The sequence below is a fragment of the Juglans microcarpa x Juglans regia genome, chromosome 2S, assembly GCF_004785595.1.
Source record: "Juglans microcarpa x Juglans regia isolate MS1-56 chromosome 2S, Jm3101_v1.0, whole genome shotgun sequence".
NCBI classification, from domain to species: Eukaryota; Viridiplantae; Streptophyta; class Magnoliopsida; order Fagales; family Juglandaceae; genus Juglans; species Juglans microcarpa x Juglans regia.
In genome coordinates, this window is record NC_054597.1 from 2,972,041 (window position 1) to 2,987,922 (window position 15,882).

Consider the following 15,882-nt stretch of genomic DNA (forward strand, 5'->3'; position numbering starts at 1 on the left):
TTAGATTCATCTTGCCTCTGAATCCAAACAAGCACATGGGTATACTTGAAATGAATGTTTTTCTAAATTCTCTCTCTTGAGATGTGCAATTGAAATACAACATTCATGGGTATGCTGATTTCATTGCCAGAGAAGAAAAGAAAAAAAAATAGGAAGCATGGTTCTCAAGTTAGTTAGGGGTAACTGGGAATTATTTCCTTTTCAATAACTACAGTTGAAAAGTATACTGATATCCGCGGAAAGAAAACTAGCTGGACCTTAGTGACGTTATTACCATTACAGTTTCTTCTTACAGCTAATTGAGTGTGGACAAACTTGGCGTAAACACTATACTTGCAGCAAATTTATCGAATTTATCTTGGTTATATTCGTTCTGCTGAAAATGTAATTTTTAGGTATACCAGGTGCTGTTCTTCTGTTCATACATGAGTTAGATGGTAAATTATCAATTGCTATAACAAAAAAATCCGGGGTCATCTGTTGTTATTTTCTTACACACGTGAAACCTCTAGATGGGTGACTATCTTTTTATATACCTCCATCACGTATGTAGTATGCTGATTATATGATGACGTGTTTTCATTTTGTCTGGTTTCTCTTCCACTGGCTCTCAGTAGTTGCAGCTAATTGTGCATTTTAACTTGCAGTGAAGCAGAATTCCATTTAGATTGAGATAAGAATTAAGAGTCCACAGAAGGAGGTTCATACTTTGTGCCATTCAGAAGTGATGAAGTTGGACCCTTGACATCCACAAGAATGCTACAGACGTTGGTAAAGGCAATCTCCATTCAGGCATTGTCCCCAAAAAAGTTAGTAATCTTGGACTCAGCTGGTTATTTACACCTATTGAATTCTGTTGTTGGGTCAGATACATCTTTTCACATGAAGCAGTTGCCCCACATTATAAAAGTGCAAAAGCCGGCTGTTCTTCCTGATGTTTATGTAAGCATGCTTCTCTTGCTCCTTTTTTTTTTTAAAAAAAAAATTGCAGTTATTTTTATGTACAACTGCTTCATGAGCAAATGTTGTGACATGGAAATTTCAAGGGAATTTTGATCTGAGAAAGGATTGGGGGGTTGGGGCATGTGCAAACAAGAACTGAGAGAGACAGACAATCTACATGTTAATGGTTTTGATTGTGTGTGAGCAAGCATTGCGTGGGTGGAGGGGGGGAAGGGAGTAATTTTATTTTCAGATCCATGCCTGCTGACCTTCTAAAACCAATTGGTTACTATCTCTGCTCTCTGGAGCTAAATGACTAAGTTCATCGCTTTGCAGGAACCCTAACTGTTTGGATATCTGATGCGTGTTCTTCTGCGCACATGCTGGCAGCATCTGGCATGGATTCAGCTGCATGATCCTTGCAAGTAGGAGTGTTCAACCGGGTATCCAGATATACCTGGGTTATGACCTGGTTCGGAACCCAGATTAATCCGGATTTTTACAACCCGGAAATCTAGGTCCTGGACTATATATATATATATATATATATATATATATATATTTTTTTTTTAATGTATAAAAGTCCATATTTAAGTTTAAAAGCCTTTTTTTTTTTTAAATGCCCATATTATATTAAAGACTTTTCAAGAAAAATCCATGTTGAAGAGCATAATTCCCTATATGTAAAAGCCTAAAAGCCTATATTTATTAAAAAAAAAATGTTGAAAATCATATTTTTTTTTATAAAAGCCTATATTTTATGAAAAAATTTTCTAAGTCAATTTAAAAAGCGTAATACTAACATTGTCTAAAATAATAAAAATATATAAAAATGAAAAACTAAAATGCATGCAATCTACTACAAATTACATTATTTGTTATTTATACATTATATTACAAAATACAAAATTACAATATATGAATTACAAAATCATTAGCATGGTCTTTCATCAATGATTTAATCTCACACCGAGTAGCAACTTCAAGTGATCTGACTGATTGAGAAATCTTGCAAAAAACAAAAGTTTTGAATACTTAGAAAAGCTATGTAGTCTTTTAATCTCATACCAAAGTTGTAATGCCAAAATTGTTGATGAGAACAAAACTCACCTTAAGATAAATTCCAATTCTTTTGTTTATAGCAAGATAAATTACATTTCCAAGCTATGTTCCTCACAGTCACAGTTCATAACAAAAAAAATGACAAGTCAACAACATGTCCCAACACTTCATCAGAAACACTAGGTAACAAAAGGAAGACATTCAAATAATAAACCAAAGATAGCAAAAGGAAGACACTCAAATAATAAACCAAAGATGTCAGATCCAAAGCTTTTGGGAAGAAAAATGTTACTACCAAACAATACATTTGATCTCTCACAGCATGCTTAAAAAGGAAATCCAAGTCACCACACTTTGACATGTTTATGCCAAGTAAACAAAGTATCCCCTTCAAGTTCAAGGTGTTGTTGCATTCCATATCATATAAAGAAAACAATAGAAAGTAAGACCCATGACACTGAAGTAAAGAAAACCGAATCAGGTTTACCACAAGCTGGAACAAGAAGTAGCTAATGTTAGCTGAAAAATAGTGACAATTCACAAAAAGGAAAATGTCACAATTCAAACCCATGACACTGACAACCCCACCCAACTATTTTTACAAGACTTGTGGGATACAGACCACATCCTTCCCACTCAACAATCCGAGCTATGATGAGGTAATGCAAAGTAGAACCAAAAAAGAAAATTAATTAGTTACTAAATGTGGTAGCATAATAATGGGTCATGAGTAATGCATATTAGTGAGCAAGGAGGCTCAATGCATCACATAAATGACATTATCATTACAGAAGGCATAAAGCAATGGAGTACCAAGGAAATTTTTAAGCTTATTAGAGCATAAAACAATGAGTATCAAGCATAAAGCATAAAGTAAAGCAGAAGTTATATGCCCATGATCCAGATCTCACAAACCCAATCCAAATCTTATAAGGAATTTAGGAGACTTTGTGGTTATGGATATTTTCACTCGTCTCCCTTCTAGGTCTCACAAATCCAAATCTAACCCATAAAAACACTACACAAAGATTACTCCATTCAAATATTCACATCAAAATAAACCCAAAATCAACAGAGAGAACAAAAACCTAGTCGCAAATAGGAAGCCAAGACCAGAAAGAATAGCAGATCTAGCAAAAATAACAGCATATACAGACCCAAATAAATAAAAAACCCCACGCTTAAAAACAAACCCAAAACAGACCCTAATCCTTTCCCACATGCTTACAGAGCTAAAACACCGTAAAAAAATACAGATTTGAAAGTATAAAGCATGAGTTTCGGGAATATTTCCCAAATAAGGAAATACGAACCTTCGGTTTGTCAAGAAGAACTAACCTAGAGACAATATTTCACAACTCAAATCGAAATAATAGCACCAACACAAAGAGAGAGCATGTGAAATGGAGAAAAACTAACTTTGGGTTGTAGAAGTCGATGACAGAGCAAAAATGTAGAAGACAACGGCCACGACGAACAGATCTTCGATCAGCAGAGGAAGAGTGACAAGAGATAAGGTTTCGGCACGAGAGAGAAAAAGAGATAGAAGAAGAAGACGAAGCCACAAGTGAGAAACTCAAAGAGAGAGATAGAGAGAGAGAGAGAGGCTGCACCAGAAGATGAAGTCCATAAGGGTTTCGAGAAGGGTTTTGACCCTTTTAATCTTGCAAAAAAAAATTTTAACCCAGGTACCGGTCCCGATTAAATCCAGGACAGTTCAGGTTCCAGACCGGGCCAAAAAAAATCAGCCCGAATGAACAACCTTACTTGCAAGGGCTGGATTTGGATTCTATTGACATAATATTATAGAATTTGCTCTCATTGGATTCTTTTTTCAAACCCAACGACTCAATTTTCATTACTCAATTATTAATGGATCCCAAAAATTAGTCAGCAATAATTTCTTCTTGGCTTCCATATATATCTTAGGTATCATGAGCCATTGCGGCATCCAGTGGAATGGCTTGCATCCTATATAATTATTTTTGTCGAGTTCACTACTTTACTGTATAGAGTCTTGCCAACCAGTCGATACTCGTCATGGAGATCTGAAATCTAAGAAACGAGTCTTTATGGAAGCCCAAAGCCACGTCTGCTGTACTGCTTCAATGAGCTGCAAGACAACATATCGGCAGTCCAGCTAGTTGGAGAATCATTTTCCTAATATTTCGAAAATTGGGATGTAAAATGTGAATGACCGAGGGGGTTAGGAAACTGACTGTGGCATCGCAATGAACCTCATGGAAGTGCATTTTCATATTTATGGAGCTCAGAATGAATATTAGCAAATGAGAATTGAGTGGAGATGGAGGGCAAGATGAGACAAATACCTTGGAAGGTAGGCACTAGGGATAAAATCTATAAATAAAATATCTCTCAATGAAGGGAAAAGAAAAAGAGAGGATAAAACTCTTAAAGATTAGAGATTATGAAGCAGATGGACCCAAGCCGACCCCCTACAGAACCTGCCCCTTTCATGAAACGTACCTTGCATACGCATGAGACAAGAGTGTCGGCCATGATGATCCCTAGCTGGGCCACCCATGCTGCTACTCCACAAAATTTGAAGAAGGACCTCCACTTCCATCCTCAAGGACCTCAACTCATTTTTTTGAGAGAGATATGATGACACGCACATGCAAAGCTCCAAAAAGCCCACCAAAGCCCCCCGCACAGTACACGGACAGACAGTGAGTCCCCCACCTCCTCTGCTCCCTAATTTCTTTCCTACTAATTACCATCCACTCTTTTTTTTTTCCTGTTTCCAGCCGACACTGAAATTAACCAAATTGAATATCTACCTAAATGAACTTGTCCCACGTCCTATACTGAAACAGTGGCAATCAGAAGATCTTATTAGTTTTGCCACGTGTCAACATCTAAGTGCCTCCCGGGGATGATGAAGTCATATAAGGGAAGTGAGCTGTAAAGTTCCTGAATTCAAAAATATTCAAAAAGATTTCTAGTGCTGTCCAAGATTACGTGGGGTTGTAACTTCAAAACTTGTACGAGCTGTCTTCAGGGAACCTATCTTTGTCGGGACTAAAGTCTGTTGGCTTTGGCCTCAGTCTGTTGCAAACTTGAACATTTTGCAGCAAAAAGATTGTTCTTTTTAGAAAGTGATTTTTCTTGGTCATTAAATCCTGCAACAATCCTGCAGTTCTTTAATCTTTCCGAAGCAACTGGCCGGTGTTTTAAAATTAAAAGCAGCACATGCATTACTGTGTTAGCTGCTCTATATGTAGCCACTACGGTGTTTTCTTTCCAGACATTGTATGCAATATGATTGTTACGATCATCTAAACATTTTTATCTGTCGATTTCATTACGTTTTCCATAACATGCACAATCACATTCCCCACCTACAATGGCTAGTCCGTTAAAGGAGCTTCCTAATAAGGAAAAGAATATTATTGCACCAACATCCAACGATCCCAACCCACAAAGTTGGATGGACTATTGCAAATACATATTTAATGCAACTTATGCGTTGTTACTCTATTGTTGGCTCTTTTTTCAGCGTCCTAACAAGAAAATTTGTGACATTCTGATGTGTGAGCCCTTTATCTGAGCAATGCTACAGAGAAAATGGTGACCCACAAATTGAATGGTCATTTATTAACCAATCCGTAGGCCAATCACGCAAAATTTCACAAAACCTCTCGCTTTCACTTTTATGCAGAGAGAGAGTGGATGACCCTGCAACAAGACACATCAGAAAATGACCCTAGTTCCTCAAGATGCATGTGGCATGCCACTTTGTCGCGATCAAGTCACGAGTGAATCCGGATAATGAAGATTTTGAATACGTAGCAGTATCAGTAACAAAGATGTTGCCTTTGAAAATTAATGAAGTAGAAACTATCTACCCAGATCAGAAAGCTTGCCTAAACCACACACAACCTTTACAGACAATTATTTGAGGCATCTTTTGGTAATGTTGCAAACAGTGACTATAAAAGTTACACACTTGCGAAACTAGTCGAACTGAGTATAGCTGGAGCACGTAAGAGCCTTCCAGTCCGGTCATAGCTCACTTTCATGGCCTCCACCATGGAACAGTCCCACCGAAGAGATGAATCAGAATTCAGTTTAAGAGAATGGGACCTCAAAGCCCGTATCAGTCGCGAAAACACAAATTCCAGAAGGTTTTCAGCGTCAAACATCAGAAGCTTTAGAGAAGATACAAGGTCTTTCAGATCAAACATAACTATTTCAAGCACTGCTTCTTCACCTGGCTACTCCTTAAAAGGTACGTACCGAGCTCTTCTTTCACGCAGCACGTGGTTTTCATTCACCGTTTCTCTGAAATCCTCCCTTTTGTTTTCGAAGATGAAATCGACCCTTCAACATATTCATTTACCACTGCTCTTAAAGGTACGAATTGAACCAATCACGATTATCATGCGGTATATCTTTCTTCTTGTTGTTGTTTTACTACTTTCTCTTAGCTTTTGATATATATGGTAGGGCATTTATGCAGCATTGCAGGCAAGGTCAGGCTATTATAGTTGGGAATGCTTATCGCCAGAAGGGTTTGCTTTGAACTCCAAGTGGAATGAAGCAGAAAAATATATATGCAACCCACTGTCAGGCGAGGTTCCAATGGAGTGCTTGTCTGCTAAAACACTAAGTGGAAGATCATTTCGTAACTTAACAAATAGAATTACCATGTCTGCACCTCTAATATACTCTTCCCATTCGCGACTACTCCAAACTAAGCCTACAACTTCTGTGCACGAAGGCTTGGTACTCCAATTGCCAATTCCAGGTTCGAACACTTTGCCTCGTAGTTGCATTGTTATGTGCGCGCCCTGAATAGATTTTTTTGAGTTGAATGAGAATTATAAAATTTTTACCCTCTGTGTCTGTCTGTCTGTCTCTCTCTAGAAAATAAAGCAGAAGGTATGACTAGAGATGTGGGGACTCAAAGCACACTGCCTGATCTTAGCTCAAGCAGTCCAAGCCCTGCTTCGACCCCTTCCATTATAGAGAGAGCAATGAACCGATATGGACTAGAAGATGTAGATTCACCTCATTCACATGCAAAAATTAAAACCAAAGAAGAGGTATGTTGTTGTAGATTTTTCATTTGAATTTTTAACAAATTAGAATATGATTATGATTGTGGTATTCTAGTTTGTGTTCCTAGAATATAGATCCTTTCTTTTGTGGAGGAGGAGCCGGGGCTGGGAAGTTTTGGGTCCATTATTTTCTCGACAACCAAACTTGTCAGTAGGGACAATGAAAGTGATAATGTAGGATGCTTACTCTCCACTAGCATGAAAATAACTGAAGTAAATAGCCCAGGAAAGATTGTTTCATTGTCCCATGTCATAGTTAGAAGATTTATGGTTTATGTAGTTAAAGAATTCGAACTAAATCTCTGATGTACAATTCTCGTCCTTTCTTCAACATAGGTTTTCATGATCATGACAAATTACTTAGCCTAATGTTAGACCCTTTTTTGGGTTTAAATCTCTGGCTATCAGCCTAATGTCAGTCATTCTTTGGTCTTGTTCACATATTTTCCATCCCCTCGTCCCCTTCGGGTCTTTGGTCTTATTTTCAAAAAGTTACGGTGTTTTTTTCAAGATGGGACAATCTAATCAGAATTTCCTGATAGGTGTCGTATATTTATACTGTACCCTTACAAGGTGGGGGGCTACTAGAATATATGCAAGTCCTTTGCTTTTGACGTACATGCATACGTCTCCCCAATTTGGCCCCTTCAAGTTTCTCCTCCAGGTATAGCCTGCTTTCCAGCCATACAGGAGTTTGTCTATGTGACTATGTCTTTGTTGAACATTTTGCTGCCAATCTAGCTTTTCTTCAGTATCCAAAAAGGAGGATGACCCGTCTAGGTACTACTTTTTCTTTGGATTTTCTTTTTTTTTTGGGGGGGGTCGGGGGGAGAAGGAAAAGGACATAATACATTATCAGTTTGGAAAGAGCTAAAAGAATTTCCATTTAAATTTACTTTTACATGGACATCTCTTTGAACTCTGTTCTTGTTCTATCCGTTTGTATTTGTTTTATGTGAGCCAGAGGAGATTCTTGAATACAAATGAATTAAATTTTGGGTTACTTTACTTATATCAAGTATTTTGGGTCTCTCAATGAAGATGCCATACCACTGCTTTAGTTCCTTACTTCTTTTTGGAAAAGTAGTCAAGCGTTTCAGGGCTGGGCATCAAAAAATGATTGTACTTCACCAAAACCATTTGAGCTGTCATGGAGTCTGCATTCACAACAGAATTAGGCCTCAACGCTGATTAAAAAAACTTGCAGTATTGCTGTCTTAAAAGTGATAAAAACACAACTACTTGCAAAATTTTTACACACTTATCTAATAAAAGTTAATTTTTTTAGTCTAAAAATGGTAAAATCACATATTTTTAAGTTGTGTACAGGAGTGTGTGAAGCTTATGTTTAGAATTTTTCATTTGAATTTCGTTTTGGTTTGAATTCAAATGAAATGCACGCCATGATATGAGACAGGGGTGGTCCCTCACATTAACCTAACCTAAATCCAACTGTTATTTTGCAACTCCATTTCTACCATCTACCATGTAATTGAGAGCCTAGTTCCATTAGATTCGATCATGGTACTTTTTACCTTGGCTTACCAAAGCCACAACACAGATCAGTAATGAATTTTTGTGGAAAGCTCATATGTTAGTAAATATATTTCCTAATTTACCCGAGTATATGAGAATGAGACCATTTATAGAGTTCAGAAACTTACAATCAAATATGTCATATGATGTGAGTGTACATTGGGATGCAGGTTGAAGTGAAAGAAACAAGAGACACAGAAGAAACAAAAAGAGAAAAGGAAAAGGAAGAGAGAAAAGAGAAAGATAGGGAAATGTGCAGGCAAGGTGGATGCTTGTCGTGGATGAGAAAGAAAAGGCAGAGAGGTAAACAGAAACCAAGAATTTACAATATCTTTCTAACTCATCTCAAAGGGTGCTAAAGAAACAGTACTTGGAAAAAAGGAAAATTGGGTAAAGAATATCATTGGAGGCTGGGGAGATTCTCTTCCCTCTCTGTCTGTCTGTCTGTCTTTCTGTCTGTCTCTCTCTATTATTCAGGGAGGGTAGCAGGGTCAGTGAGTGTGACTGAGAGGAGAAAAATGATCACTCAAGGAAGGGATTGGGTCTCTGGTGATTGTTTTCCTTCTGGGTTTTTTGTGTTGCTGTTAATGGTGCTAAGCTTAATGCTATATTTTGTTTCTGTCACGGTTTAAGATTGGCTGACAGCTTGGGATTCACGTGCATGCTGTTGTTTCTGCCTTCAGAATGGAATGGCTCTCTCTTGCTATCTCTCTCTCTCTCTCTCTCTCTCTGTGACGCACACACTGGTAAAGAGACAAATTTCACAGATTTTATATTTTGCTGATTTATCCAGGAATGTCTGTAGTACCACACGTTTCAAAGGCATGATTAGTAGGGAAGCAAGTTATTCCTGAGCAGTTTGAATTCGACTTACAAACTTGGTATTTAACAAAAAAAGAAAAAAATTCTTGAGTTGATAGCTATTGAAGAACCCACCAATCAAGGATCTCCAATGCAATTACAAAAAGGGAGAAACTTCAAACAGGATCTGTGAGTGATAAGTCTTTATTTACACCCTCCAATAAGATAGAAACGCGTAAGTTGTCCGTGGAATTTACGATAGAATCGGGCATAGCTGATGCAGCTCTCTCTCCCTCTCTTTCTCCTCAAACCCCTGGACTGATTATGTTATTATTTACATTTTACACACTCCAATAATCAGTCCAATTTTCCCGTAAATACCGCATACAGCTTACGAGTCTCCCTTTTATTGGAGTGTGTAAATAGGGACTTGTCACCACATCCAAGTGTCTCTCTTGTGCTAAAAACTAGGATTGATTATCGATAGTCTCAATTGTTTGAATCGTTAATTCTGTTTTAGAGTCGGTTTAGATTGAGAAATGAGTTGAGATTCATTACTATTTATAAATATCAATTCATAAATCTCATTATTATTCACAAACTATCTCAACTCAACTTATCTCATCTCTCAATCCAAATTGGACTTAACAATGGAAAATTAGTCAATGGAAAATGATACTCACAAGCCATTTGACAACCCGTTTTAACAACCACGAGTAAAAGCGAATTTTTTTTTCATTTCCTTTCAAATTTTCACATTTTCTTTGAATGAAAATGGCTTTTTTACTGACATTTGCCAGATATGATTGGAAGAAAAATGAGAAGGGAAGGGAAGGGAAGTATATATATAGCATGATTGTTAAATGGGATGCCAAGCAGCATGTCCCTGATCAATAGTTTTGAATTAAAATTTGAGAGCTCAAATTATAATTTTAACAGTTCAAGAGCTGTTTTAAAGGGGAAAAATATTCATTTGATTTTTTGTTTTTGGAATAAGTTACAATTGATCTGTACATGTATCGATGATTTTTATTCAAGTTTTATATGAAAGTGTAGACAAATCAGGAGAACTGGAAATGGATTTCATAATCTGTTCCCTTTGATGGTATAGCTTCTCATATAAATACGTATGTATATATACATTGAGTTATTTTATTTTCAAACCGATATTAGGATTACACCATCCATATCATTTATATGGATAAATTTAATTTGTGAGATTCAGATCGCTAATTTCTTTTCTTTTCTTTTTTAATTTCCTGTCTTCCTTAATTTTCAACATGAAATATCGAAAACAATTAGAAGATAAGTTTTCCCTTTATAATGTAAAATATATATATATAATTGTGTAAGTACAAAAAAAAAATCAAATGATTGTTTTTAACGACAAACAAATCAAGAATAAGAAAATTAATCACTATCACATGATGTAGCAAATAGACAAAGAACATGCTCAATCAACTCAACCTATCCAAATCAGGTAGTTCTCTCAACACTCTTAGTAGTCAAAGAGGCAATCAGTAAAAATATTGGAAAAGTGATGATAGAATGATACTCCTTTAGTGATCACCACAACAATTCAAAATCCAAGATTATTAGAAGATTGGCGCATCCATCCAATAGTCTAGGACATCACGGCTACCATCCACAACTTTCAGTAGTTAAGGAAGCTCAAAAGATTCATCAATTCTAAAACCAACTGACGCAGTGAGCAGCCTCCAAAAATCAATGGCGCAGTGGGCAGGTGTCAAAATAGGCATTTTCCTATGCTAGCCAATATGTTTAATGCTAAACTGCATCACACCCAAGATCAAAGGTGGCCATCGATGGCGTGCTAGTCTAGGTAGCGCTGCTGTTCCTACCCTCTTCATCGTAAGTAACTCTCATTACAGTGGAGAAAAGGTGACTTCGCAAGTCTGTCGCCTCAGCTGGGCAGTTCTACGGAGACCCAAGCTCTACCGATGGAACTGACCGATTACCATAAATTGCTTTTTTTTTTTTTTTTTTTTAAACATTAAGAAATATCTCTTTCCTAATGTTTAAGAAAAAAATAATAATTTAATACATTTCTTAATATTTAAAAAAAAACAAAAAAATAAAGATGGGTGCAAATGCTCGGGAGGCCATCGGTCTACCTAGCATTTCTCATCTTCATTATACCCACTAACTATTATGCCTAAATAGAATCGCTAGTGTATTTACTATTTAGAAATTTTTTTTTTTCAACATTTTTGAACTTCTTTAATCATTAGAATCTCTCTCTCTCTAGTTATTATCTCTCTCTCTCTCTCTAGTTATTCTCGTTAAGAAAATTTAAAAAAAAAAAAAGCAATGTTATGATGCTGACGCTTCAACCACCCTATACAGCAAAATCCTTATCGATAAAAGAGGATAAAGGCAATGCCTCCGGCAACGGAAGGTAATCGCACTAACGCCACTCTAAAGAGAATACTGTCATATCCTTGTAAGAACGCAAAGCCTTTGAATTCAGTTCAATTCCACCACCAACTTTAGCTTCAGCTGTACCGAAATTTTATATTAATTTTTTCTTACTTTGTGGTTGATGCACACCCATTATTTTAATGGGTGTACATTACATTGCCAAGGCGGTAATATGGAAGAGGCCCAGACCATTGGTGATTGTTTTCTTTTTATTGGTCTTGTCCAATGTCCATTGCAAAGTTCGACTGATACCAGAGATGTCCAAGCTCTAGACAAGAGTTTCTTGTAAAGATGCGCAAAAACAAAAGAGCAAGAACAGAGAAAACAAGGAGACCAAAACTGCCATGCACCTGATACTTGAGGTAAAAAAAAGGCACCAATTTTGGCACTAAATCATTACCACATTAACTCAAAACACCAAACCACATTCTTCTCGTCAATAAATTAAAAGCACATTCATATTTGAAGGAACAATTCAACCCCAAGTGCTGCTGTAAGCACTCAAGATCATCAGTTCATTACGAAATCCTAACACAACAACAACCCACGTGCCATCTTTGTAAAAGGTCTCAACATTAAAAGTACAAGACCACATATCCTATGAATTTATCACTCCTGTGGCTGTGCGGGCTGCCCCTCACCTGACTCACGCTTAGATGCTTCCTTAATCTCATCCCCAGCATCATCCTACAATAAGACAAAAGAAAAAAGCATCAAGGAAAACTGAAAAAATCGACAGATAGAACTTGAGAAGGCAAGAATCATATGCAGTGTGCACCCCACGCACCCACTCCAAATGGATAGGGTACAACTTGGATTGACGTGTACCGTGGCCAGAATCATGAAAACCCAACCTTGTCAATGTTGCCACCACTAGTTTTGATATTAGGATGCTGATGCAATGAGGAACAACTTTGGGACCAGGCAACGTTCGGTACAAATTTCTATGTTCACCTACCCATAATTGTGTTTGTCGGGTCTCAGTATTGGTTGAAATCATTGTTTATTAATGATGCTTTTGACCCAGATAAATCAAGGTTCAGAGTCGAACCAGGCTCAGACCAGCTTACATTTAAAATGGAAAGTGCAAAGCACATTAGAAGAAAGTATGAGTTAGATGGGGTTTCCTGTTTTATGTTCAGGATGATGGCATGACAGGTTTGGACAGCAATATTTTGGCATCAAATGATACATATAGGTGCCCAGTGTGTATAAACATGCACAGAAAATTAAAGAGAGAGAGAGAGAGAGAGACCGTGATGTCAGAAGTCCACAAAGTCAGATTATCTCGGAGAAGTTGCATGATCAACGTACTGTCCTTGTATGAATCCTCACCCAACGTATCCAATTCAGATATAGCCTCATCAAATGCCTACCAAATTACCAGGGGAGAAAATGAGAATAAAAGACAATAGAGATTAACACAATCGGTAGACATCCAAACTTCTAATTGGATTTAATCCTTCGTGTCAAGATTTCAGCAAAATCTCCCGGCTAATCAGAAATTTTACAGATGTCATTCAACTTAATAAAAATAAAAAAGGAATAGTGTTATCTGAAAGCATTATTACCAAACTAGTTGGGTGGAAGCCAACTCAAACCAAACAGAGCAGTTGGACTACATAAGGTAAAAGGAACTCACAACAGGTAACTGCAGGAAATCTATCTAACAAGGCATAACAAGAATAAATATTTTACTAATACCTATAAAGCTTCATAAACACCTACTAACATGTATATTTGAAGCTAGCATTTATTAATCAAGCCAAAATATTGACTACAATTTTCATAAATCTGCTGACATGCATGTTTGGGGCTCACAAGTGCAAACCATGCACATTCTAGTAATGTATACCCATAAACAAACAACTGCAAAACAAAAAATAAAAGCAGTTTAGTAGAAGTACCTGCTTTGCAAGATTGCAAGCACGATCAGGCGAGTTAAGAATTTCATAATAGAATACAGAGAAGTTAAGTGCAAGCCCAAGTCTTATTGGGTGAGTAGGAGCAAGTTCAGACAGAGCGATGTCCTGTATCAAAGAACATGAGCAGGTTCATAAATCCAAATTACAAATCTACACCTAAATACTAAAACATTTTGTAACTGAGTGATGAATATAAGAGCCTTAGCCAGGTAATGTAGCTAGCAAACAAACCTACCATAGTAGATTTGTAAGCCCAAAAACCTACTAACAGCAAAAAACCTACCTGAGCAGACTTGTAAGCCAACAAGGTGCTCTCAGCAGCTTCCTTCCTTTCAGCTCCAGTCTTAAACTCAGCCAGGTACCTGTGGTAGTCACCCTTCATCTTGAGATAAAACACCTTTGACTCGGCAGATGAGGCCGATGGAATGAGATGTGACTCAAGAAGGCTCAAAATTCCATCACAGATCTTGCTCAGCTCGGACTCAATCTTTCCCCGGTAATCCTTGATGATTGTAACATGCTCTTCATTTCCCCTACTCTCCTCCTTTTGCTCAATGGAAGAGATGATCCTCCATGAAGCCCTCCTGGCCCCAATCACGTTCTTGTAAGCCACCGAGAGGAGATTCCTTTCCTCCACACTCAACTCCTCAGCATCCACTGTCTTTGCAACTTTCTCCATGAACTCAACCATTTCCTCATAACGTTCAGCCTGCTCGGCCAACTTGGCCATATATACATTGTCCTCACGTGAAGAGTCAGCTGGCGACATCTTTGCTATACCAAAAAATTACTTTAATCTGCAAGTCAATTCAAAGCAACGTTATTAATATCATGACCTAGATATTACAAGTTCTGAATCAAACAGTAATAGCTACTTGATAAAAGAGCATATTTTTGGGAGCTAAAATAAAGATATCCCTCAGATTAATAAATGGATTAAGCATAGGGAGGATAATTATCTGTGTCCCGAAAAGCCAAGCCTTGGAATGATCAATCATTAGACATTTAGAAATCCGTTATCATTTATATAAAAATGGTAAGAAATAGACAATTACTCAAGGTATGGTTGCTGAAACATGCGAAAAATAAAGAAACGGAATCAGCATTATCAAAAGTTGACAGAAATCTTCGTGTTTAGATCAGATCACACTTACGTTAACCAAAATGATAATATTTCTCCAAACAAAAAGAAAATTGCACAAACTATGCTGAAAGGTCATTTTACACTCACTTTAGTAAGGGACATCATACTCACTATTTCGAACCACGATAAAAAGGGATATTCAAACTCTGATCATTTTTCTCATTCTCTTTTCAGACACTTCCCCGCGAACAAAACAAGCCAACAATAGAACGGTCAAATCAACAAGCATGAAAAAATCTCAAATCTTTATAAGTGAAAACAGCTCAAATATTGCAGATCCAACCAAATTCACTGAAACTGAAAAAAAAATGACCTATTGGATAATAAAACAATTGAGCGAAAAGTAAACTTGGATCTCGAATAACCACCCGACGAATCACATATAAACGCCGAAACAAACAACAGTTCACCAGATCTAACCCTAACCCTAACCCTAACCGTAATCCTAACCCTAACCCTAACCCTACCCCTAATCCTAAGAAAAATACACACAATATATAACCCATCAGAGCGTGAGAGAACTTACCTCCGAATTCGCGAAGAGGATCCTCTCGGCCTCTCTTTCAGAGAGTGAAATCAGAGAGAGAGATGGAAACGAGATGGAAATGAGACGGTAAAGCAAGGGAGGTGCCGTGGTTAAAAAAGGTTGCCACGACCCAATAAGAAGGCGACATTTGGAGGGTAGCGGAGAATCCTGTGGGAGTTTTTTTTTTTTTTTTTTTTTTTTATAAGAGCTTCTGTGCACACCGGCACTGCGTTTCACGCTGGCGTTGACCGTCAATAGCCCCATGGGGCCACCGGCCACGTCATCGTTGCGTCTTTGTGCGGGCGAACGCGGACTTGTGATTTTTTCTTTAATTTTTTGTACTCATGACATCAAATATGCTTGGATGGTACTATATAATATTTACTGTAGTGATACACACAATATACACATTACAATCTA

General features: G+C 37.4%; 2 protein-coding genes and 1 long non-coding RNA gene across 4 annotated transcripts; 2 read left to right on the forward strand and 1 right to left on the reverse strand.

The window, feature by feature from the left end:
• The first annotated feature begins 2,125 nt into the window (after positions 1-2,125).
• LOC121252150 lies at positions 2,126-2,510 on the forward strand. The gene is made up of 2 exons (XR_005938180.1): positions 2,126-2,187; positions 2,224-2,510. It is a non-coding gene; the product is annotated as an uncharacterized LOC121252150 (long non-coding RNA).
• Positions 2,511-5,801: 3,291 nt separating this feature from the next.
• LOC121252151 lies at positions 5,802-9,332 on the forward strand. Its single transcript, XM_041151634.1, has 5 exons — positions 5,802-6,256; positions 6,337-6,381; positions 6,488-6,775; positions 6,895-7,073; positions 8,795-9,332. The coding sequence occupies exons 1-5, from the start codon at positions 6,046-6,048 to the stop codon at positions 8,981-8,983; spliced, it is 912 nt and encodes a 303-aa protein (XP_041007568.1). The 5' UTR covers positions 5,802-6,045; the 3' UTR covers positions 8,984-9,332.
• A 2,947-nt stretch (positions 9,333-12,279) lies between these two features.
• On the reverse strand, positions 12,280-15,618 carry LOC121252291 (14-3-3-like protein A). Of its 2 annotated transcripts, none has more exons than XM_041151874.1 (5): positions 15,463-15,618; positions 14,076-14,589; positions 13,775-13,897; positions 13,123-13,239; positions 12,280-12,554 (listed from the first exon to the last, which is right to left on the reverse strand). In XM_041151874.1, exons 2-5 carry the CDS (start codon positions 14,559-14,561, stop codon positions 12,477-12,479), a joined length of 804 nt encoding a protein of 267 aa, XP_041007808.1. In that variant the 5' UTR covers positions 14,562-14,589; positions 15,463-15,618; the 3' UTR covers positions 12,280-12,476. The 2 variants fall into 2 exon arrangements, with proteins under 2 accessions (XP_041007808.1, XP_041007809.1); XM_041151875.1 differs by lacking the exon at positions 15,463-15,618 and adding an exon at positions 14,848-14,995.
• Positions 15,619-15,882: the final 264 nt, after the last annotated feature.

Coding starts and splice junctions, on each gene's coding strand:
- LOC121252151 (XM_041151634.1), top strand. CDS start 6,046: ATGGCCTCCACCATGGAACAGTCCCACCGAAGAGATGAATCAGAATTC. Junction 6,382..6,487: donor ATTTACCACTGCTCTTAAAG/GTACGAATTGAA, acceptor GCATTTATGCAG/CATTGCAGGCAAGGTCAGGC. Junction 7,074..8,794: donor AAATTAAAACCAAAGAAGAG/GTATGTTGTTGT, acceptor ATTGGGATGCAG/GTTGAAGTGAAAGAAACAAG.
- LOC121252291 (XM_041151874.1), bottom strand. CDS start 14,561: ATGTCGCCAGCTGACTCTTCACGTGAGGACAATGTATATATGGCCAAG. Junction 13,898..14,075: donor TGGCTTACAAGTCTGCTCAG/GTAGGTTTTTTG, acceptor TCTTTGATACAG/GACATCGCTCTGTCTGAACT. Junction 12,555..13,122: donor TGTGGACTTCTGACATCACG/GTCTCTCTCTCT, acceptor GTCTTATTGTAG/GATGATGCTGGGGATGAGAT.